Source organism: Hyaloscypha bicolor (assembly GCF_002865645.1).
Source record: "Hyaloscypha bicolor E unplaced genomic scaffold K444scaffold_118, whole genome shotgun sequence".
Classification (NCBI taxonomy): Eukaryota; Fungi; Ascomycota; class Leotiomycetes; order Helotiales; family Hyaloscyphaceae; genus Hyaloscypha; species Hyaloscypha bicolor.
In genome coordinates, this window is record NW_020194620.1 from 1,859,559 (window position 1) to 1,883,151 (window position 23,593).

Here is a 23,593-nt window from a genome sequence, read left to right on the forward strand (position 1 = left end):
GCTGGCATGATCGACGATGTCAACAGCTACTCGGCCAATGTCATCCACATTCGTTCCATGATTCTTCCTTCTATTCTCGGAAATAATTGAAAATGTCGGCCTTCTCAACAGCAAGCTGTGGGATTAGATTTCCACTGTTTTCACGAAAATGCTTGCATGCCTCTGTCCTTTTGTCAATGATTATAAGCACCAAGATACCCTTGCTTTACACTCAGTTATTGCTCAGCTGCTGTTTCTCTTTTCCATCTCAGGGAAGGAATGAGAGGGTGGATTAATGAAAAGAAGGGTGGCTTTTATGTACTTACCTTGCGCAATCCTTCCTGTCAGTATCAGCTGACGTTGGAAGCGGTCACTTCATCAACTCGCTTTTATCGTGTAAAGCTTTGTTGCTTGGAACTTAAGAGAATGGCGTTCTTGCTTCCTGTCAGTTCTAGCTGACGTTAGAGGTGGTCGCTTCTTCATTTCTCTTTCACCGTGTGCAGGCTGCCGCTTTGCTCTCTTTTCTTTGCTCTTTGGGGAACGACGCGCCTTTGTTTACTAAGCGAGAAAATAAACAGCCATAAAACGATCTGCCTGTGCCTTTTTGTGACCTGCTTTCGTGACTGTATTGGAGGTTGTGAAGTTGGATTCTGCATGACCCTTTCCTTCCTTATGCACTTTATCCTTTCTTTCTGCCAGTTACAGGAGTCTGCAGCTCTGACCGCAAGTCGAGCAGCTCACATCTCTATAGTGTGGTTCTTCTAAACATACAAGAGCGTATTATTTTTCTGCGTTCGGGAAGACGAAACAATGATCTGGCGATAATGAGACTTGAAGATTAGACATTGCATCTTCCTCATCCCAGCAATCAAGCAACCGGAGAGGTTTATAAAAGGTCTTGAGTCACGCTTCCACATAAGACAATCCAATTGTCTCAATAGACATCACCATGTGCTATGGGTATCGTGGAAATCACGCCTCCTCCGAAGATCCACAATAAATGTTTCGCTGTCTCGGTTCGATGGTTCCTGTTGCTGCTCGAGTTCCTGCTGCTCTATGTGTAGAGGTAGCAGCATTTGTGGTCGACAGGCAAAGGAGGGACAAAGCGTTGTCATGATATCGCAGTTGTCTGTCTTTGTTTTGGCACGGACGAGAGGGGAGGTGATGAGCGGAAAGAAGATAGAAACGGCGGACAAGAGAAGAAGATTGGCGGAAAGGTGGAAGGGTCGGAGGACATCGGGGAAAGGAGGGTCGAAAATGGAAATGTAGATTAGACTGCGAGCTTTCCTTGACAACAAACAGAAGTTGATACCAGTGTGTCACTATGGCGCAGGGTACTGGATATATTGTGATTTTGCTGGAAGGCTAAAGGTCAGAGAGTTGGTCACTTGCGTGTGAATAAGAAGAAAGCCCGCCCCCGGCGTTGGCGAGATTGTTGGGGTTGTTAAAAGAAAGAAGGGAGGGAGGCTGCACTCAGCAGCGAGTAAAGAGGAGGGGTCTTTACAGGGCGGGTCTGAGCACTGCACTTGGAATTACATCAGGGACAGGAGCTTGATTGATTGATCGATTGATTGGCGGGAATCAGGCTCCCGATTGTTTAGTCGGCGCGTTTCCAGCAGCTGAGTTGAGCAAGAGAAGAACCTCCAAACCTTCACATTGCAAGGCGCACCTTAAGGGTGTCCTGTGAAGTGGGTCTAAGGAAAGGAAAAAGAGCCTGGGACTCGCCCTAGGACCCCACTGTGTGGGTGACCAAGTCGGGCAGTATCTAACTAATAAGGACAGCTATGTACAGGAAGTGGTGCGGGGCACCAGGGCAAGGTGGGTGGGTCGAAAAGTGCCTTGAAGTGAGAGAGAAAGTGCTTGAGCAAGAGAGGAGAGCAGAGAAGGGGCCAGAGGCCCATTATATGCTCTTCCTCGCTGGCGCTCAGACCTCTTCTGCTCTTCAAATGGGATGAGACTGCTTTAGTTGTTAGTCGCCATCGGTCAAAAGACAGCCTGTACGTAGCTGACGAAGTACGTTCTCAGAGTTGGACTAGCTGAGGCAGCTTCATTGCAAGGGGCAATTGTACAATATAACTGTTAGGGGAACGATTTCAAGAGCGCAACATTCGGTCTGTAAAAGAATCAAGTCTTTGAAGCCTGCACGGAGTGTAAAAGGTGGGGCGGCTCTCTGTGGTCAACAAAATCAACGGACCTTACACTTGAGGTTTTCTGGAAAAGAAGCAAGAGTGTGGAGGCAATTTCACAAGCAGCAGATCACCCAAGGACAAAGAAAGAGCTCAATATTCCGGAAGAATCGACGTCATCTATTTTACAGCCTCACCATCTATCAACCTTCCATCGTCTCGACTCTTCCCCCTCAATACACTTCTTTCCACCCACCACAATGCCAGAACAAAGAGAAAGATAGATGGAGCAGCATTCGAATTGGCAGACTTTTAGTTTAGTTGAAAGCCTTGGTGAAGGTTGTGACAACGTCCTTCAATCTCGCCTCGAGGTCCTTGCTTAACGCCCCCTCCTTGTCAATTGTAGCCAGAAGATCCGACTCGTTAGTCTTCAAGTGTGCAATGAAGTCGGCTTCCCATTGCAGGATCTTATTGACTGGAACACTATCGAGGTGACCATTGACACCGGCATAGATGAGGGGAACCATTTCGTTGACGGCCATAGGAGAGTATTGCTTTTGCTTGAGGAGTTCGGTCAACTGCAAGGAGATGCTATTAGTTACATTTCTTACTTAAAAATTCAGGAAAATATAACTTACTCGTTCGCCACGGTTCAGGGTTTGCTTGGTAGCGGCATCCAAATCTGAACCGAATTGAGCGAAAGCAGCAACTTCACGGTATTGGGCCAAGAAAAGCTTCAATGAACCGGCAACTTGCTTCATGGCCTTAAGTTGGGCAGCGGAACCGACACGAGATACGGAAAGACCGACGTTAATGGCAGGTCGAACACCCTTGTAGAAAAGCTCGGCCTCCAAGAAGATTTGACCATCGGTAATTGAAATGACGTTGGTTGGGATATAGGCAGACACATCACCACCTTGGGTCTCGATAATGGGAAGAGCAGTCAAGGATCCACCACCGTGTTTGTCGCTCATCTTGGCGGCACGCTCGAGGAGACGAGAGTGGAGGTAGAAAACGTCACCGGGGTAAGCCTCACGTCCAGGAGGACGACGGAGAAGGAGAGACATTTGACGGTATGCAACTGATCATGACATTAGTTTGTGAGATCTCTTCAAGGGCGGAGAATTACTGACCAGCCTGCTTGGAAAGGTCATCAAATATAATGACAGCGTGCTTTCCGTTGTCTCTGTTCAAGGAGTCAGTAGGTGATCAATGAGATTGGAATGGAGGAGTATCTTACCGGAACCACTCGCCCATGGAACAACCTTTATCAAAATGAGTTAGCAGGATAAACAAGGTAATGATGTATTAATGATAAGTCGACAACAGAATGAAAGGTTAAGTTGAAGAATTGGCCGCCAGTGCAGCCTTCTTCAGATGACGTTTGGAAGTCTTGTGGACGGAAAGCGCTGCTGGTGAGGCGAGACTCAACCCATACACTGAGCAATGGTTCTTCTTTGCCTTCCTTGCTTTGTCGGCACATCTGCGCAAAGCAAGTGTACCAGCTTTGATCAGAGAATGGACGCCGTCGATTACGGCAAGTTGACGGGCATGCGCAGCAGTCTTGGGATGTTTCGCCAATGCCCCAGGAGAATCGAAGGGCATTTGGCAGTCATCGCAATTGTGGCGCTTCTCTTTCTTGACTTTGCTCCTGGTTTTCTTTCGGATAGCAACGATTTTCTCGGGATTGTTATGAGCCCATCTCTTTGATTGTTCACGGGCACGAGACAGATAGCCTTCAAGGTCTTCTTCACGTTCGCGGTCGAACCTTGCCTTGTTGCATTTGTTGATGGATTGTCGGATTTTGGCCTTGCGAATCTTCTCCATGGCTTCAAGCTGTTGTGGTGTGAGGTTGAGTTCGTCACCGACGCCTTCAGACGGTAGAAGGTGGGAACATAGCGGACCCCAAGTGACTGAGTCTCGAGTCCAAGGCATGAAACCGCTCCAGATAGGCTCCATGATGGATTTGAAGCAGGCATAGAAAACTGCGGTGAAGAAAGCTTCGAGACAGAGGAAGAGTAGTCGTCCCAGTGGGACGCGTACAGCGCCTGGCAGAGGAGCCCAGCACAACATTCCGATGTGTAGAAGTTCGTAGTCTCGTTCATAAGCAAGACGAACAAAGCGAGGAAGTTGAGGGTGTGTTCTGTCTTTGTAATGGACAGTTCGACAAGTTACCCCATATGTTGCATTGGTGCCACAGCCAATGTATAGGTGGTAGTTGTTTTCGAGGTCGACGAAGACAAGAGTATAAACGCCCCATGTTCTCTTCTTTGGTGCCGGCAGACCGAGAAAGAAGTCAATTGATGGAAGAGTATCAGAGGATAGCATAGCAAGCAAGCCCTCGGGGAAGAGAAGTTGCAATGTGAGCCACAGTTGATTGATGATTGGCTCGAGAACCACCTTGTAGACTGGATTGAGGTACCATTCGGCGGCGCCGATGTTGATCAACTTCAAACAGTAGGCAATGATGACCTGATGCAGTCTTGTAGCCATGGTGACCTATCATATATTAGCACAAGCTTGATCACGGAAGGATCTGGACTTACTGCTGGGGCACGTATGCTCAATGTCTTGCAGCTGCTGAGTACCTGGGAATCGACGGTGGTGATTTGGACGCTGTCCAGACTAATTCTGACGCTGTCTGACAGGAGGTGTGCAGATATGGCACCGACACCCTGAATTCCTCCAGGCAGTGTAGTATCGAAGACAATATAGTACAGGAGACACAACTGAAGGGTGCTCGTTGAGGAGGTGGGGAGGTTGTCGTGAGGTTGTCCAGGAGAAGAGCAGAAGACGACGAGCAGAGGTTATAACCTCTGCCTCTGCCTCTGCAAAGGCAAGAGCATCCAGGGCAGTTGCCATCATCTGAAGGTTGATGGGGAAGGTGCACCCACGCCTTGCGTGGGTGCTGGCACGTTGTACCACAAATGAAGAAAGAGAGAAGAGAAAATGGGGGGAACTTACCAGTAAACGGGGCAATGTACTGCAGGGGCTTTGAGGTCATGGAATTAGTATGGACTTTTTCTTAACGTCTGAGGATCGAAGGACGGAGACAACTTACTGCGGCTTCTGAGGCGGTAGCGGCAACGATAATCGAGTACTTCATAGCATCGTTCTCCTCGAGGGTCTTGACAAGCTGGGCAACGGTAGATCGCTTTTGTCCAACGGCAACGTACACGCAGTAAAGCTTCTTGGTCTCGTCGTTTCCGTCGTTCCATCGCTTTTGATTGAGCATGGCATCGAGGGCAACGGCAGTCTTTCCGGTTTGACGGTCGCCGATAATCAATTCACGCTGACCACGTCCAATGGGCACCATGGCATCAACTGACTTGAGACCAGTCTGTACAGGCTGGTTGACAGATCGTCGGGGAAGAATACCGGGAGCCTTCAGCTGGGCACGACGCTTTTCAGTGGTCTTGATAGGTCCCTTGCCATCGATTGGGTTGCCGAGAGCATCAACGACACGACCAAGCATCTCAATCCCGACTGGAACATCGACCTGTACATTGTGAGCTATGTTCCGAGTTCTTCCCGTATATCAAATACTTACAATTTCTCCGGTACGCTTGACGGTCTCGCCTTCCTTGACCAAACGATCAGAACCGAAGAGCACAACACCGACCTGGCCAGCTTCCAAATTCATGCACATGCCCTTGACACCTGAGGCGAACCTATGTTTTATGAGTTGCTGAGGGATTTTCGTCTGAAGCTGTGGACTTACTCGACAAGCTCCTCAGCTTGGACGTTGGCCATACCGTGGACACGAGCGATACCATCACTATTGTAAATACAAGTTAGCACCCAATTCCATGACCCGTCATCATTGTAGGGTATGCGTGGTCGATGAAGATTGTTTCGCACTGTTGCAACGTACCCTACAGACAAGACACGACCAGTCTCAGCAAGACTGGCCTCCTCTTGCACGCCTCTGATTCGCTGCTCGAGAATGGATGAGACCTCGGTCGGCGAAGCCTTTGCATCTGCAGCATAATATCGTTTTGCTGCGTTGAAAGCAGCTGGGGCAGCGGCCGGTCGTCCCTGGGAGAAAACGTCAGTTAGCCGAAGCCCGAAAAACATGAACCGGAGCTGCTGGAGCTGTGTTGAGCTCTCCCAACCATCAACACGCATCGGTCTCCTGGGTGGGTTGAGCTCAATTGAGCTTGCAGAAGCAGCGCGAGCTCATCAGAAGGTTTGATTGCAGCTTGGAAGTCGGCAATCGAGGCGGTTGGGGTACTCACGGCGGATCTGGCAGAGATTGCTCCCACCGTCCGGGACGACTGGCGCAGGGCGTTTCTGAACATGATGAGCGGGTCTATGGATTAAAGGAAAGGTAGTAGAGGCCAATTGACCAAGCAATTGAGGAGAGGAGATGGGTTGGATCGTGGTGGTCGAACCTTCACTACTCGAGGTGAAGAAAGAGTTCATGCGAGAACTGGCAGATGAGAAAAGCGCTAGTTGGCTATAATCACGTGATGATCCAACTTTCGCCGATAATTTCGGCGGCCAATGAGATGAAACGTCGACCTCTTTCTTGTAACTTGTATCTTGTATCTTGTATCTCGCGCAACATGCTTCACTCCTGAACCACGTAGTGATGGCGACGGATTGAGAGTGAGCAGTGCTCAGCGCTTCGGGACAGATCTCTTCGTCCTGTGATTTGCACTACTTGGCCCTCCCTGCTTACACTGTTTGTCTCGAGTCCGAGCGATGCATCCTTACTGTTTCTTGCTCTGTGTTGTCTACTTGTCCCGCTGGTAGCATTTCCACTTGAACAGAGCCTCCCCCGAGTGCTCCGGCGTGCACCCGGCCGCCAAGTCATGGTGGATGGCATCATCAAGCCCTGTTCTGGTTGGTAACTTGTGGCTGAAGATATGGCCGCGACCAATGGGTGAAGACACCCGTTGGATTCCCACCGCCATATGGTCGTTGAGTCGCCGTTGTTGTCTAATATCCAACACTGCAGCCGTAACTCCGTGTGCGGTCGTTTCGTGCTCTCTCACTTGAGATGTTCAGGTCGAACAGCCCACGGCCAAGGGCGATGACGGGGGACCCACCACGGCGCGAACTTCGCCCCATGGTCATTCAATCCAACTTTAGACAGATTTGCCGCGACCCCGCAGTTGCCCTTTGTGTTCGCTCTTGCATCGTACCAGATGGGCGGGCCAATGTCATCGACGACCCACGAGGTTTGGTTTCTGGCTCTGTTTGCAGCATGCTTGATTCCACCTGGCGTTCAACGAGATTCATGGTCGAATAGAACAAATTCCTTCCATCTGAGCGCCTCAAGCATCCAGACATATGAGGCTCCTGAGATCGCGAGACCGTTGTACTTTGATATCTCGCGAGTCCAGATCTATCGTTTGCGAGAGATTTTCAACAACCCGATTCAGAAGTTCGTGCAGATGCTAATCCCTGGGGTTGCATCCAACAGCCTCGCTCCACATTCTATCGGTCAACGCCAGGCTAAGGCTGATGACTGATGCATCAGCTTATCCGTTTCCTATCTCCAACAATAGAGTCAAGTTTTTCTTATTTATGCTGAAGTTTCGAGGTTTCATTGCCAAATATCACCGCCGCATCTCAGTTCTCGAACCGAACGGTGACAGCCTAGCAAGATGGACCCAGCCGGAGAGTGATCACCACAAGAGCTGCGAATTTCGAAGAGGGACTATACATGAATGTCACTAATCGACTCGCCCCCAATACCCTTGCATCAGAGTTGAGTCCTAGGTCAACCTGATTTTCCCGAACCACGCTGTTTGGAGATCACTTATTGGATCGTAGAGTTACACACAACTTACGAGGTTGCCAATGAGAGATTCTCAGCCTTGCGCCCCTTTCCCCTTATTTGTTACCGGATGCATGGTCCTGCCTCCTGACAGCACAGGTGGTGCAGTGTTTTGAGCGCAATTCCAAAACAACTTTACAATTCGATTTGGCTGCTATTTCTCGCCAATAGCCCACACGGCCCGACCAACAAAACCAACGCATCAAGTGCAGATTAACGTTTCCGGGACTGATTAAAGCCAACTTCGAGGGATAACCGGGTCGGTGAGTCGATTGTGGGGTCGGAGTTGGACAGCAAGCTACACAAAGTGACAAGAATGTGCCGAATCCTTGGATTCCTGTTCATGGTCTGGACATCGTCATCTGGTTTCCACTGCCAATAGACTGCTATTGCCCCTGAAATTCTTCCTCCCACACGAGGCTGCCACACTTTACTTACCACTTATATCTGCCATTTCGTCCATGTTCCTTAGCTTCTCACCATCCTCCATGCTCCGCAGAGACTTCCAGCCACCACCTTAGAGATCATTGGAGGAGTCCTTGGCCGCTGTAAGTGTCCTTTGGGAGATCATACCACGTTTCGAGCTGAAGTTCCATGTCGATATCTAACCTGCTAGACGACTTACTTACATCATTTGCAGTGCTGGCAAACTTCGGTCTTCTGGCCCAACCACAACCCGCAAGCTGAAATACGCCCGTTCCCTCTGGTGAAAAGCCTCCCTTGTGTTCAATCTTACGGGCTGGTCCACTGCCCATCTCCCTAAACTCCAGGTCTTTCAACTTCAGACAACATGTGTTCCCTCCTTACATACTCGAAGCTTAGCGGAGCTATTAACCATGGCTTGGTTTTACACCGCATTCGCTCAGCAACGAAGTTAAGTAGCAGTGTCTTTCCCGCCACCCAAAGCAGCTTGTTTCGGTCAGCTGCCCAGAAACAGAGCCAGGCTGGACTTGCTAGAGCTCCAGAGCCAGTGTACTTTCCAGAGCACATCATTCAAGGCCTTCCTCAAAATATCACACATCCACCAGTCACCTCAAAAGCCTCAGCTCAGACTGTTGACGATACTCTAAAGAAGAGTGGCGCAGTGAAATTGCAGGAGATCACAAAGCCCGTGATTGAAACCACTTCGTCCGAGTCTGCCATTGACACTGCCAATGTTCCTGCTTACCACCGTGACTCCAAGTATGACCGGGTTCCATACTGGCAAAAGATTGGACGCTGGAAGGATATTACCGAGAAGCAATTTCTGTCTTACAGATGGGGTGTAAGTCAAATCCACACTCCCGGCCAAGTCAGAAGTAGTTGTTAACAATTCAACAGACTGCGAATGACATTCAAGGCAAGATGAAGCTCCATGATTTCCTCAGGGAAGCCTTACCAGAGAACATTCCCCAAACTGAAGAGCATCAACACATCCGTACCCGTGATGATTTCATCAAGGATGTCATGGATGGTATCGACAGAGCCCCGATGTCAATTCGTATACCTCCACATATCGTCAGCTCCATCGACTGGACAAAGCCTATCGAAGACCCTCTTCGTCGCCAGTTCATTCCTATGATGTCCGGTTTCCAGCCTGACCACCCGAAGTTAACTCTGGACTCGTTGCATGAGGCTGAGGATTCGCCTGTTGAGGGCTTGGTCCATCGATACCACGACAAATGTCTCTTCCTTGGTACGTTATCTCTCCAACCCCTCTCACTGTTTCTCTCCACCGAGCTGACAAGTATACCTACCACAGCATCATCCCACTGCCCACTCTACTGCCGCTTCTGCACACGTTCCTACGCTGTCGGAGCTAACACCTCAACCGTCACTAAGTCCTCCCTCAAGCCTCAACTCCGCCGTTGGGAAGCCATGCTCCAATACATCGCCTCCAACCCCGTCATCAATGATGTCGTCATCTCCGGAGGAGACTCCTACTCTCTCATGCCGCACCACTTACGCCTCATCGGCGACCGTCTCCTCGCCATCCCTCACGTCCGCCGTTTCCGCATCGCTACAAAGGGTCTCTGTGTCTCCCCAAGTAGAACCCTAGATCCAGAGGATGATTGGACCGACGAGTTGATCGCTTTGGTGAAGCGAGGCAGAGAGTGCGGAAAGCAGATTGCCCTGCACACACACTTCAACCATACAAACGAATTCTCCTGGGTCTCGAGAGAAGCTTCTCAGAAGCTGTTCGCAAATGGGGTTACTGTGCGAAACCAGTCGGTTTTGTTGAAGGGTGTGAATGATAGTGCTGAGACGATGGGCTCGTTAATTAGAGAGTTGGCAGATAACAATATTCAACCAGTGCGTCCGCTTTCCTCATCACCTTCCCCAGTTATCTCTTCTACTCTAATCTAGCACAAATTGACAAACAGAGCAGTACTACATCTACGCAGGCGACCTCGTCCGCGGCGTCGAAGACCTGCGCACACCACTCTCCTCCATCCTAACGCTCGAACAACAACTCCGCGGCACAATCGCCGGCTTCATGACGCCCCAATTCGTTGTCGATCTCCCTGGCGGCGGCGGCAAGCGTCTCGCTGCCTCGTACAAATCCTATGATCGCGTCACAGGCAAGTCGACCTTCGTTGCCCCTGCGGTTAAAGGCGGCGAGACGGTCTACGAGTATTGGGACCCGCTGGCTAGCCTTCCTGGCAACGGCGGTGACATGAGGGATGAGCCGTAATGCGGCTGATGACTTTCTACGACTCGTGACCGTGGCTTGACGAAAATCGGTGCTGCGAAGCTATTTAGTTAATTCGTTGTCTCCTTTTATTCCTCTCTTCTCTTTCCCTTCTTCTATTTCCTAGCAAAAATTGGCGCTGCGTGTTTTTATTTTGGATGGAATTTTGAGATTGGGCCGCGATACTCAAGATGTCTTCGGTACATTTGATATGCCTACCTGGTGCGGGGATCTGATCTGAGGAAAGGAGGCGGGCAAACTGTTCTTCGTGGGGCTACCTACCCACCTACTTGCTTTTCGGTGGAGGCTTGAGGTGTTTTGGTTCGTGGGTGCTTAGATTGGATTGGACGGCTCTGGATTTCATTAATTTGCCTTGCTTTGGGTTGGAACGGCGGATGGGGTGATCTTCAACAGACCGAATTGGGAGAGAACAAAAATGGTGCTGGGTTTCTGATTTCAATACCCGGGGAATTCAGAGTACATTTTGATTTCTTGATAACTTTTGCCTTGATGTGCTTGTTAATATTAACCTATTGAGTGACATGAAGTGAGAAAATATTAATCTTACATGCTTTCAAACTTTAATCTGCAGAAGTGTAGATTGGAATGTGGGTTGCGTTATAGCACCCCAGCGTCAGGAGCAGCGAAGTGCCTTCATCTACCACGATCCATCAGTTGACGAAAATCCAGGAGGCTTGAGATGTCTGATGTCCGATTTGGGGCGAAAATAGAGATCGAGAAGCGCCACCCAGCTTCCGTCCTCACTGCAACTCTGACCGCAGATTTCTGCAAGCCTTGCCACACCTTTGAGGGGAGTCCAATTAGATCGTCTTATGAGTCCTGAGGTCAATGAAGATAGGCCAAAGGACGCAGGCTGAGAGTTGGCAGGTCGCCGGTGGATCGGTGTGCTTGAAGCTCCGAAGATGAGTTCGAGGTGGATGTCTTGCAGACATGTTGGATTGATGAGTAAGATGATACGCTCCGAATAGGTTCGAAAATGAGGTCTTGCGCACCTCTTGGATCGGCGCGCTTTCAGCTCCGAAGATATTATCTTGCGTCCATGCTGGGAATCCAAAGCCAATCCAACACTGTGCTCATAACCATCAGCTCAAGAGAGCCACTCACTCACCAGTCCTATCCTATTAAACGACTGTCGGCCTCGATCTAGCGGCCCCGGACTCGCAAAAATCTTGGGGGTCGGTGCACTCGGGGCTTCGAAGTCGACATCGAGCTTGAGGATCGACTTGCAGAGAGCTGAGCGACTGATAGGTGAAGCTTACCGTAAGATTTTGGGGCCCATAGGTTTGGAAAGCCACTCGCTCCTTTCACCAGTAGTCTTAAGCCATTCCCAGCCACGAAGTTGGCAGTCAAGAAAATCATTGAACCCAAAAATATCAAGACAGCGGTGGCGGCCAATTCCATAACGTTCGGATCATTTGCTTGCACATCGAAAGCTTAAACCAATTGAAGTCCTGGTTGCAAAAGTCTTGGATCGGGGATGATGTGCTTCCGAGAATGAGATCTTGCGAAGAGACATCCTCGATTATTGAAACTTCCTTTACCTACCTTTCATTTTGAACCACTTCTAGCCCCAAATATGGTGGTCGTGAGTGCTATAAACCCTTCAAATACGTATGCTGGAGTGGCAGTGACCTCTGCACGTGAGCTATTGCTATCTTGGATCGGCGAGGCTGAACCTCTGTAGTGGAGGTGCTGCAAAGTTCTTAAATGGGGCGGTCAAGACCCCGAGGACAAGAAGAGGTCGTGTAACTATCTTGAGTCTTCAAATTCCGATTACCTTAGTCACTAATCTACAAGCCGTTTCTTGCGTGACCTCCACCCCCACCCAAACCGAAGAATAGAATACCACCCCCCAAGTTTCGACATGAGACTGAAATCATTAACAACGCCACGGCGCTTGTCATGTTTGAGCCTCTTCACAACGCTCTCACGGCTGCACGCCAGTGGGTCGGTCACCAGCATGGTGGCGCCCTCAGAAGCTGCAAGCCTGCAACAATCCGAAGAACGGAAGCCCGCGGAACGTTTCGAACTTTCTGGAGCTTCCATACGCTGGTTATTTCGGGGACCACCACGTGGCGGCAATTGCTTTACCACAGCCTTAAAGTTGTGTAACCGTGTGGTGTTGGGATGGAGATCAGGTTTTGAGCCGTTGAATGTTCCCCCGGACATGGGGGGGAGGGGAGGGATTGTTTGAGGAGAATGATTGTTCCTCAGCGTTCTCGGGGCTGCTGAAACTTCGCCAATAGATTTCTTCCGAGAGTTTTGACATTGACGTGAGTATTGATTTCAAGATCATGCTGTAGAGTTTAGGAGAGCGAGAGCGAGAGCGAAGAAAGGTCACGGACCGATGAAACCGATGAGAAGGATCTCTGCATTCCTCGGCAGGCGAGAATTGCCTTGCAGCACACCATCATGTAGATATTTATCTGAGAATGAAGGGAGGTGCAGCTGCCACTCGGCGAGGAAGAAGGAATGCCCGCTTGGACTCGGAACTCATGTGTGGACGGACTTCTTCACCAAAAGCATTTGGACGAGAAGCGCATTCTCTCCCAATTGGAAAACAGAGCGCCTCATGGCCGGTGTTCCAAAGTTACACGCATATATTTTGGACAAAGCAAAGGGGGTTTGTTTTCCAATGGTTGCAGGCAGCAACATTGTCGGATGACTTCCAATAGGCTTGGACCGACGATCTTATTGACATACCGTAAAAATATTGGGGCCCCAGTCTGGCTGCATTTATCCCTGAGTTCATGCTATCGAGTGCCAGTAAGGGACTGCAACGACTGCCACGCGCATTGGTAGGCTTCAGTCGACTCTGAAAAAGGCGTTATCCAGGAAAATGTCCTAGTTCGATCGGAATTAGCATCCAGGAATCCTGCCCGACTGCGATCATACCGAACCCCATACCCTATATTCGCTTCGGAGTATGACTGAGTTGCACAAGTTTCCAACGTTTCAGAGCCATGGCGAAGTGGCGAGATAGAGGACGCCAAGGGAAGGCGACAATAATGAGGTGTTAAGCCCTGTGAAACTACCCCACCACGAGGGAACATGGTTTTATCCCCCGGTGGTGGATGCGGCACGTGAGTATTGAATAGTGGTGGAGATTGAGGGTAAAGTTGGGAACCAGCGGCAGCAAGATCAGCCGCAAAAGGGTTACATTTTCGGGACACTATTGCGGACGGCCATTTAGCTCGGGCAAGTTTTGTCGTGCCGAAGGACAAAGACCGTTGAAGTTTGCCGTTTCGAACCGTGGATCCATAGTGGTGTGGAAATTTGGAAGTTTGTAAGATGTTGGTGATTCTCTGGACGAGGTCTGTGTGTTATTTTCTCCTCACTGAACGATCCAATCTGAAGGACTTGTTGACTGGCTGTAGGAGAAGGAAACCCCGGAGTTGACAGAAGAACGGGCGAAGGGAGAAATATGTAAATGCAAGTGTACGCTTCAGCTCCTCAATTGGTCTCTCACATGTCCCCCTTTAACGCTCAGTTAGCAACTTCCAATCCTTCAATACGTTTTTCTGTGGTACAGTATGAAAGCGTCGACATCGTCAGCCGGGAAAAGGAGAGGATTCCTCAGCCTTCTGCCCAGATTGATTGCACCTTGGCAAGGATAGGGGCCGATTATGCAGGCACGCCGCACGCCGCAGCATGTGTTCATGGCCCCTGTATGGGAAAAACAAAGCGCCACACATCTCGATACAAAGAAGGCTGCACGGCAGCTTGCCGTCAACGTTGAACCGGCGTTGCAAACTTGCGCAAGCTCAGTCGTCACGGCGTCACCCGCAGGTGCAGAGAGTGGAGTTGGAAAAGGGGATTTCCGAGTTGAATTTGCAGTTGTCTCAGGGGGCTTCGGCCAGCGGTGAAGGCTGGGAGGGGGGAAATTGAAGCTGTGTGAGAGAAAATGGGACCCCTTCGGATGAGGGCCTAGGGACCGTGTGACGAAGACGTGGAAGACGAGATGGACTCGTGTTTTCGATGAGCTGTGGTCGTGAATCGTGATATTTGTCAATGGCAAGCTGCGACTGCTTGGACAAATCAGAATGTGGTGTTTCGGGCGCTCCCCTCGGGCAGCTGTTCCAATGGGTGCCTCGTCAAGGTTGGGTTGGGATGCCAATCATGCCAGCAGGGGGACTTTAGTCGCTTGCTCCCATCAGCCCTTGCATATTGCCCTGCATCAAGCTCTAATCTCAGCGAATCTGGGGCCGATCGTGAAGGAGGTAGATGGGGGTCCCGAATTTTGACGGCGGAGAAACGCTGGAACTTGGACGGAGTGTTGCACTGCTGGCGCTCCGAGAGTGCAAGAGGTGCAGGAGTGCATCGGGTGCTGCTGGGCGACTTTGGGCGGCGTTTTCTCCGCCCAATTGACCATCCGGTGCATACATATATGCAGCTCCAGTCCCGCACCGCACCCCCCTCCCTTGCGTGAGCTGTCTGTCCGTCCGTCCATGAAACCCTCCGCAGCTGCATCTTGCAACCGCCAGTCAGAACTCGGCCATCGCAGCAAGAGACCCTCTCGTGAATCACGGCGGCCCCCGGCAGCACCCATCCACCGGGGAACGAGTGGCCCATCGCGACCTGGGCTGGCCGGATTGCGTCTGACAGGCCCAAGCAGGCCCAAGCAGGCCCAAGGCGAGCAAGGGGAATACTAAGTAGGGTCGAGGGTGGGCCCTAGCCACCCTTTGGGACCGCCAACGAGAACAGACCTGCCGGTTGCTGCTCAGTCACCTCGAAAAAGCACGTCCTGCATGAAGCTGCAATATTAACCTCCATATCTCGACTGCTCATCCAGAGCTATGGCGCCGCTGTCACAGCCCAACGGGATCACTGCCACTGCCACTGCGAGACTCGAGTTCCCTTCACTGTCGGCGCAATCCTCAGTGCATCCCTTCTACTCTTCAACCACGCTCTCCAGCTCGACCTCCGACCTCAGCAACTTCAACGACCTCTCCGAACCCCTCTCCCCTCGAATTCTCTACGCGCAGTCCTTCGATCGACCGTCATCAGCTCGCAGCCTGCCCTCTTCGAACAGATACAGGAAGAACATGAAGGAAATGACGGGCTTTGGGACAACGGAGGAGGAGTTCGAAGCACTGCCAATTGCAGTCCGAAGAAAGGTACGTCGAGACATCCTTTGTCAAGTCGAGCAATAGTCGATCCCGGGCCTTCTGCTGGTGGTTGCGGCTGCATAGCAAGCGTGTTTGGAGACACTCGAGTCCTCCCCGACGTCGCGACCTCGAGCTCTCGAGACGCGGGAACCTTTTCCATGGCTCTATCGCCTTCACCACCAAGACTGGCCTGGCGATGCACACAGTTATTTCGATTATGAATAATTTTGTGCCGGGACGAGAAGCCGGGATCCTTTGAACTTTAAGTTTTGCTACGCTCGTCTTGCCAGCGCTGCCGCAGAGTCCAGTGGGCGATAGTTCCAGACTATCAAGCCGGCCGACAATAGACGAACGTTGCTCGGCGACCATGGCCACTATGTGCAAGAGCTACTCGATTGCCGCTGCCGCTCCATTTCCCTAAAATGGCGGTGTAGTTCGCGCCAGGAGCCATTGGATTGCCCCCTTCCCGCGCAGGTGCAGCTTTTGAAAGGCGCTATGCCACGGACTCATGCAGGTTCCACGTTCGCGCCTCACGAGTGCGAAAGTACCTGGACGGACAGCGACTCCAATTTTCTCTTCTCAGTTGCTCAAGGTGTCACGATGGCTGACATTTTGTCTCACAGTATTTCTCGACATTAGAGAGATTAAGGTTCGCGCAGAACAGCCGATCGAACGCTCTCAGCGAGCTCCCCATACAAAGCCACCGCAAGAGCTCGCTGGCGGATCGGCGAGGGATCAATGTTCCACTGATCGAGCCTCGACGAAAACTGTCCACGTCTCGGCGGTTACGGAGTATTTCAAGACAACAGTCCGTATCGAGTAATGAAGCGTCTTGGTTCCTGACGCTTCCGGAAAAGATCAAGAAGAAGCAATTCACAAGAGAGGAACAAGTGGTATTGGCTGCCCGCCTACGAGAGAGTGTCATTCTTGACGCAGCTGATGAAGCAATATACAAAGCTAGTCGTCGAGCAAGTCGCAATTTGACGCCTCTGTTCGACCCTTCGATTCCATCAACACCTCGAAGTAGTACGGATAGCTATCTCGACCCCGATAGCAACCTCGACTCAACCTCTGTCATGGCAGCTGCGATGTATGAGAGCTTTCGGTGGATGGATGAAGACGACGACCTGGATCTGAAATTGGTGTTGGACGACTACCACGCGAACCTCCCTGGCGTTGTGATTCCCACATCATCGAGCGACAGACGACCCTCATTTCGACGACAAATGTCAATATCGAAGATGCCTTTTGGCAGAAGCTCCTTCTCCTCTCCTCGTTCTCCTAAGTTCGAACATACACCCACCAATCACAATCGGCAAAAGTCTCGAGCATTGTCCCTCATCGCACCGAAACATGGTGCCCACGACTCGGTGTCATCGATAGACCCCAACGCCAAACATTACCAAGATCCCGAAGCACGATTGAAGCTACGTGTATACCTGGCATCACCACAAAAGTTCGATGAAGCAATTGAGTTTGGATTTCCTTCTATAAATGGAGTGACCGATGGAGACAAGGAGAACAAACCACCGAAGCGAGTATCGAAGGATTTGGCGACGGCCAAGAAATCATCAAGCACCGAGAAATCTTTCCTGGCCGACGACAACGCCTCGTTATTCGAAGACGACGTATCAATGAACGACCCCGACTCCCCAATAACACCACTATACAGCGAATTGCGGTCTCAGTCTCGAGCTATGGTAACACCAGTGACAGGAGGCAGCAAGAGTTCCGCAGACTACACACATCTCGGGATCAGCAAGCCGACTTTAATCAAGCAACCCGAATCATATGCACAAGCAATGGCAGGAAATAGGGAGATGACACTGAGGATGACACTTACAAGACCTGATCTTCGGGCCGATGAGAGTACAATTTATGGATGGCAGGCTACGAAGAGTCCCCTGCGAGAAGGATCCTTGACGCCAGAAGACGACGAGAAATTCGCCGTGAAAGGACCATTTGGTGGTAATGATGGTTGGGGACTGATGGACAAGGAAGACGGCGTGGTGAAGCGGTTTTGGAACAAGGTGAAAAGCACCCAGCGAAAGACATCATAGAATGCCCAGGGGTGTCTTATTTGCATGTTTTTAAGCGTGGATTTGATTTCCTTGGGAATGCCTTGGGGCATGGCATGGCATGGCATAGCGGTAATGCATCCGGGCTTCGACTTGATACCACGTATGAATATAATCATTTATCGTTTGTCTATCTTGATGCTTGGGATGTGACTTTACCTCAGCCAGGGAACTAATAAAAGACATGCTTTGAACGACGGAAACAGTCTCTGCACCTCAGTCCCCTCCATCCCAAATCCCAATTTATCTTCAACCATGAGTAATAGTGAAGACCTACTATTCCCTCCTTTGAAGAATTGTTGGTCACGCTATTTATAATACCACGCCTGCACGGGCCAAATCGAGGGTCGACAGCAAATAGGAGCTTTCGAAAGCACATGATATTTCCTAATTCGGGAGTATTAACGAAGTTTCAGTGTTTGCGTTTCCAAAGGACCAACCCTTAATTATCCAAGGGGGGGGGGGATTCAAGCAGGAGCCTAACTCGTGCTCGTCTATACTTCACGTTATGGTAAAGCCGAAGCTACAAGCTAATCCAAGAGCCTTCCCCTAAGAGTCCAGGAGATATTTTTATTCAGAAAACAAAAAAAGACCGCCAGTTTGAGACTCGTCTGAGCAATATGCATGTGAAATGCCCCTATCCTCATCACGTGCCTGTCAGCCTGAATCAACCAACTCGGAAGCTGTGATCAACATCGTGCGGCGTGCAATCGATAAGGAAAATTGAAGTTGACGAATTATAGTCATACTAGTGTCTTGAGTGCTTACTCTACAAGAAAAGACGAATTAAAAGGCGGGGAGGGGAGAGTCCTCCTGGCGAGCCCCTGCGTCATTATCAGGTAGCAACTGTGGCGTTTGAAGCGAGACTGATGAGAGGCTGTTTCAAGCTCCCAGAGCGTCAGCTACGCCACTGCAGCTGTTCGACTTCGACAAAGACCACGCAAGCAGCAAACCAATCCCTCCAACTCGACTTTCATCCCCCATCAACCGAAGAATTCCCATCTTCCATTCATCAAGGTTTCTTGATGAGCCATCTGCACATCTTGATGCGCTTCCAAACCATCACCATCTCGCGATTATGAGGTTGCAGCCCGCAGCAGGATGGCGAAGCCTCCTGTATTCCACCCTCCTCCTCACCGGTGCCTGGGCAAAGAAAGACAAGCCCTCCGTCAAGTCTAACAAGTTCGCCTTCATCCCCTTCAACGTGAACTACTTTGATGATTCGGACGTGCTGCTGTTCGAGGATGGCATCAGCCACAATGCATACCGATCCGACAACGCGGGCGAGGACTGGGAGCTCTTGAAGGGCGTGCCCGAGGGGAAGATGCTGGAGCTGACGATGCACCCGTATGATAAAAAGAGGGCGTACATTATCACGAATACGAAGACACATTACAAGACTGATGATCGGGGGAAGACGTGGGAGGAATTCTCAGCGGATAATCTGGCTACGTTGTTCCGGGAGCCGCTCACTTTTCATGGTGGGGACCCAGATAGGATTATTTTTAATGCTATGGATTGCTCAGGCATATTCTGCGAGGAATTGGTGAGTCTTCCGGGCATTGTTTTGGGCGAGGCTGACGGTGGTAGACGATGTATACTACGGATGGCTTCTCGAAGAAGGCCAAGCTTTTGAGGCTGGACACTTCCGGCTGCCATTGGGCTGTGTCGACAGAGCTGTTTGATACGGGGAACCGCGATCTTAATGCGGATAGGATTCTGTGTGTGGTGAAGGGCCGGTTTTCTCCCTGGAGGAAGGACTATCGACTTCTCATCTCAGACGAATTCTTCCAGAACGATCAGGAATTCGAACCCGAACTCGAGCCTGGAAGGACAGTGAAGGGAATTGTGAACATGGCTGTGGTCACGAAATACTTGATTGTCGCGACATCTGCAGAAGGTACTGATGAGATGGCCCTATACGTCTCGGACGATACACTTAAGTGGCACAGAGCTGTTTTCCCGCATGACCATAAGTTGGTTGAGGAGGCATATACGGTGCTTGAGGGAACGAATTATAGCATCCAAGTTGATGTTATGACCTCCAGACCAAACCAGCCCATGGGAGTCTACTTCAGCAGTAACTCCAATGGAACATACTTCACTAGGAAAATCGAACACATGAACCGTAATACCTACGGCCTTGTCGATTTCGAAAAGATCTATGGGATCCAAGGAGTTGTCTTGGTCAATATTGTGGATAACTGGGAGGAGGTGGAAAAGTCTGGAGCTGAAAAGAAGATTGTGTCCAAGATCAGCTTTGATGATGGACGGACTTTCCATTCCCTGAAGGATAATAAAGACGAAGATCTGCATGTCCACTCTGTTACAGATCTCTCGAATTCTGGTCGAGTGTTTTCCAGTCCCGCACCGGGAATGGTAATGGCCGTTGGCAATACAGGCAAAACCTTGAAGGGTTACGAAGACGGTAATTTGTATGTCTCAGACGATGCGGGTGTGACATGGAGGCAGGCATTGAAAGGGCCTCACAAGTATGAATTCGGAGACCAAGGCTCGATCCTTGTAGCCGTCAAAGACGCTGGCTTGACGGACGAGATCAAATACTCTCTGGATCATGGCAACAAGTGGCACGATGTTGATATTCCAAACGGCCTCAAAGTCAAGCCTGTCCAGCTGACCACTACTCTTGATTCGACAAGCCTCAAATTCTTGCTTGAGGCGGTTGATGATGCAAAGCCTAACGCCAATGGCTATATCATCGCCATTGATTTCGACGATATGCATGAGCGGCAATGCGAGGATGATGATTTGGTACTATGGCACGCGAGAGTTGATAAAGACGATAAGCCGACTTGCTTCATGGGACACACGCAATCCTACCGCCGCCGCAAGAAGGATGCAGACTGCTTCATCAAGGAGAAAAACTTCAAGGACCCGCAGGTTGTGTCAGAGCCTTGCGACTGTACGGCCCTGGACTTTGAGTGCGATTATAACTTCGTGAGAACGGAAGATCGCGAGAATTGCGAGCTTCCAGTTGGAGTGCCTATGTTGGTTCCAGATGGGGCATGCAAGTCTTTTGATAAAGATACCACATTCAAGGGATCATCCGGTTGGCGTAAGATTCCTGGGAACGACTGCAAACAGACAAGCGGACCCCAGAAAGATGATCCTGTTGACAGGCATTGTGTCGATGCAGTGGGCCAGCCATCCTCTGGTAATGTCGAAGTCAAGATTACACTGCACAAGGGACAGCATTTCATAAGCAAAACTTACCTCGAACGGACAGAATCCAGCTCTGGTTCAGACGAAACGATCCTCATGCGCACAGATCGTGGCGTTTTCATGTCCACGGATCATGGAAAGAGCTTCGACTCGATTTTAGAAGACGCGGATATCCAGGAAATTGTCCCTCACCCTTACTTCAACGACATGGTATTTTTCCTGACGTCGACGAGAACAGTGTACTATTCGACGGAGCGTGGAAAGAATATCAGAGAGGTCAAGGCGCCATTACCACCTTGGACCGACCCTCACTATCCTTTGCCTAGAATGGGCTTCCATCCTAAGAATAAGGACTGGATCATATGGACTGGTGCAGCCAACTGTGATGCCCAAGGAGGTTGCCATGCTGAGGCCTCCGTTACAACAGATCGATTTGACAATTGGAAAACATTGCAACGCTTCGTTGGGCGATGTGAATTCATCAAGGAGAGTGAAAGTATTTTCCAACAAATACCACCCGAGGACCAAGATCCCGACAAGGGTCGCGACAAGCTGATCTATTGCGAAGTCAGAGAGCGTGAGAGCAACGAGAGGGAAAACAACCCTCTCAAGCTTGTTTCAAGCGACGACTTCTTCACCGAGCCTCCGACGGAACATTTCACGAACGTCGTTACGTTTGCAACCATGTCCGAGTTTATGATTGTTGCGACCAAGGATGACGACCACCAGACAATGAACTTCTCCGCCAGCGCTGATGGTATTGATTTTGCTTACGCCAAGTTTCCTTACGGCTTTGTAGTTCCTCATCAAATGGGCTATACTGTCCTCGACAGCTCGACTCACTCGGTATTCATCCTGGTACTGGTCAACAAGGAGGAAGGCTACGAATATGGATCGATTATCAAGAGCAATTCAAACGGTACATTCTACACCATGGCCTTGGAGAACGTGGACACCGATCGTATTGGATATGTGGACTTTGAGAAGATGTTTGGTATTGAGGGAGTGGCTATGGTCAATGTCGTTGCCAACACCTGGTCCAAGAACTTCGATAATGAAGGGAAGATGCTCAAAACTATGATCACGCATAATGATGGCGCTGAATGGGATTATCTCCCTCCCCCAAAAGCCAACAAGGACGGAAAAAGGTATTGCAGTGGCTCCTTGGACAAGTGCGCCTTGCATATCCATGGGTACACTGAACGGGCCGACAAGACTCATACCTATTCGTCAACTTCTGCCATTGGTTTGATGCTTGGAACTGGTAACGTTGGCGAGTACCTCGACAGAAAGAAAGCAGGCGATACCTTCATGACAGCCGATGGGGGCATCACTTGGAAATTCGCCAAGGAGGGAAAATACATGTGGGAATTCGGTGATCAAGGATCCATCGTTGTGCTTGTGAAGGATGGTTCGCCAACCAACGAAGTCTTATATACCCTGGACGAGGGTGACACTTGGCTTCCGAAAAAATTCTCTGACGAGGAGATAAGAATCATCGATATCACCACTGTTCCAAGCGATAACTCGAGAAACTTCCTGCTCTGGTCCTCGGGGGTGAATGGTGGTGATCTGAAGACGATCAACCTTGACTTCACAGGTCTTGCAGAAGAGCAATGCAAGCTAAATCAGAACAATATTGATGATGCGGGAGACTATTACCTCTGGCAGCCAAAACACCCAAAATTAACGGACGATTGTTTATTCGGACATGTCTCGCAATATTACCGCAAGAGGACTGATAGAAAATGCTACAATGGGCGAATGATCCCTCATCTGCACGATATTGAAAGGAATTGCTCTTGCACGAGACAGGATTACGAATGGTATGTCTCTAATCTTAAAATGACTGAATCTCGACTAACTTTCCGCAGTGACTGGAATTACGAACGCCAAAAGGACGGCACATGCAAGCTTGTCAAGGACATGCCACCTCCAGACCACTCTCTCTTCTGCAAGGAAGATACGAGCAGAATTGAGTACTACGTACCAACTGGCTACCGTCGAATCGGCGGTACAACTTGCCAGGGAGGCAATGAATTCGACAAGTCCGAGGCCAAACCCTGCCCTGGACATGGCGATGAGTTCAACAAGAAGCATGGTCCATCTGGATGGGGCATCTTTTTCGCGATCACGATTCCTATTATCGTAGCTACGGGTGTTGGATATTGGGTTTGGAAGAACTGGGCCAGCAAGTTTGGCCAGATTAGGCTTGGTGAACAATGTGAGTCTCCTCAATCCAGAGGCATAGTTTTCGGTACTGACAAACGGATAGCGTCCTTCGATGGCGAAGCACCATACATTAAATACCCCGTCCTGGTCATCTCAGGCATTGTGGCGGTCGCGCAAGCATTCCCACTGCTACTCGCGTCACTCTGGCGCTCAACTATGAATTTGATCGGCCAAGGACGTAGCAGGAGATTTACAACTAGAGATAGCTTTGCGAGAGGTAGAGGCGACTACGCGATTGTGGATGAGGATGAGGGCGAGTTGCTCGGGGATGAGAGTGATGAGGAAGTGTGATGTACCATTGTATACCACCGGGCGGGGAGTTCGGGTAGGGACTGGGAAAGGGAAAGGGAAAGGGAAAGGGAGAATTACATATAGTCCTCAGATTTGAGACATAGAGGATTGGAACG

General features: G+C 50.2%; 6 protein-coding genes across 6 annotated transcripts; 3 read left to right on the forward strand and 3 right to left on the reverse strand.

Moving 5' to 3' along the window:
- Nucleotides 1-2,328: 2,328 nt before the first annotated feature.
- K444DRAFT_616440 (ATP synthase F1, alpha subunit) lies at nt 2,329-6,515 on the reverse strand. Its single transcript, XM_024880925.1, has 10 exons — nt 6,344-6,515; nt 5,980-6,143; nt 5,827-5,883; nt 5,656-5,776; nt 5,167-5,604; nt 5,070-5,097; nt 3,346-3,370; nt 3,239-3,291; nt 2,744-3,186; nt 2,329-2,683 (listed from the first exon to the last, which is right to left on the reverse strand). Exons 1-10 carry the CDS (start codon nt 6,404-6,406, stop codon nt 2,423-2,425), a joined length of 1,653 nt encoding a protein of 550 aa, XP_024733492.1. The 5' UTR covers nt 6,407-6,515; the 3' UTR covers nt 2,329-2,422.
- A 2,168-nt stretch (nt 6,516-8,683) lies between these two features.
- Nucleotides 8,684-10,567, forward strand: K444DRAFT_632981 (kama family protein; the record flags this gene model as incomplete). The annotated part of the gene is made up of 4 exons (XM_024883541.1): nt 8,684-9,157; nt 9,214-9,568; nt 9,635-10,185; nt 10,262-10,567. The coding sequence occupies 4 exons, from the start codon at nt 8,684-8,686 to the stop codon at nt 10,565-10,567; spliced, it is 1,686 nt and encodes a 561-aa protein (XP_024733493.1).
- A 655-nt stretch (nt 10,568-11,222) lies between these two features.
- On the reverse strand, nt 11,223-12,137 carry K444DRAFT_632982 (uncharacterized protein; the record flags this gene model as incomplete). Its single annotated transcript, XM_024883542.1, has 3 exons — nt 11,223-11,627; nt 11,694-11,818; nt 12,131-12,137. The coding sequence occupies 3 exons, from the start codon at nt 12,135-12,137 to the stop codon at nt 11,223-11,225; spliced, it is 537 nt and encodes a 178-aa protein (XP_024733494.1).
- A 2,242-nt stretch (nt 12,138-14,379) lies between these two features.
- K444DRAFT_69299 (uncharacterized protein) lies at nt 14,380-15,373 on the reverse strand. The gene has a single exon (XM_024887833.1). The coding sequence runs from the start codon at nt 15,155-15,157 to the stop codon at nt 14,624-14,626; it is 534 nt and encodes a 177-aa protein (XP_024733495.1). The 5' UTR covers nt 15,158-15,373; the 3' UTR covers nt 14,380-14,623.
- On the forward strand, nt 15,127-17,972 carry K444DRAFT_616449 (uncharacterized protein). The gene is made up of 2 exons (XM_024880926.1): nt 15,127-15,702; nt 16,317-17,972. Exons 1-2 carry the CDS (start codon nt 15,382-15,384, stop codon nt 17,751-17,753), a joined length of 1,758 nt encoding a protein of 585 aa, XP_024733496.1. The 5' UTR covers nt 15,127-15,381; the 3' UTR covers nt 17,754-17,972.
- Nucleotides 17,973-19,110: 1,138 nt separating this feature from the next.
- On the forward strand, nt 19,111-23,477 carry K444DRAFT_535582 (Oligoxyloglucan reducing end-specific cellobiohydrolase; the record flags this gene model as incomplete). The annotated part of the gene is made up of 4 exons (XM_024875301.1): nt 19,111-19,317; nt 19,362-22,780; nt 22,829-23,178; nt 23,230-23,477. 4 exons carry the CDS (start codon nt 19,111-19,113, stop codon nt 23,475-23,477), a joined length of 4,224 nt encoding a protein of 1,407 aa, XP_024733497.1.
- Between the last annotated feature and the right edge of the window lie 116 nt (nt 23,478-23,593).

Bases quoted from the DNA above. Each gene is read 5' to 3' on its own strand.
- K444DRAFT_616440 (XM_024880925.1), bottom strand. From the start codon at position 6,406: ATGTTCAGAAACGCCCTGCGCCAGTCGTCCCGGACGGTGGGAGCAATC. The intron at 5,884-5,979 runs GTACGTTGCAAC...TATTTACAATAG, and splicing joins GGTCGTGTCTTGTCTGTAGG to TGATGGTATCGCTCGTGTCC. The intron at 2,684-2,743 runs GTAAGTTATATT...ATCTCCTTGCAG, and splicing joins CCCTGAACCGTGGCGAACGA to TTGACCGAACTCCTCAAGCA.
- K444DRAFT_69299 (XM_024887833.1), bottom strand. From the start codon at position 15,157: ATGGGCCACTCGTTCCCCGGTGGATGGGTGCTGCCGGGGGCCGCCGTG.
- K444DRAFT_616449 (XM_024880926.1), top strand. From the start codon at position 15,382: ATGGCGCCGCTGTCACAGCCCAACGGGATCACTGCCACTGCCACTGCG. The intron at 15,703-16,316 runs GTACGTCGAGAC...TTTGTCTCACAG, and splicing joins CAATTGCAGTCCGAAGAAAG to TATTTCTCGACATTAGAGAG.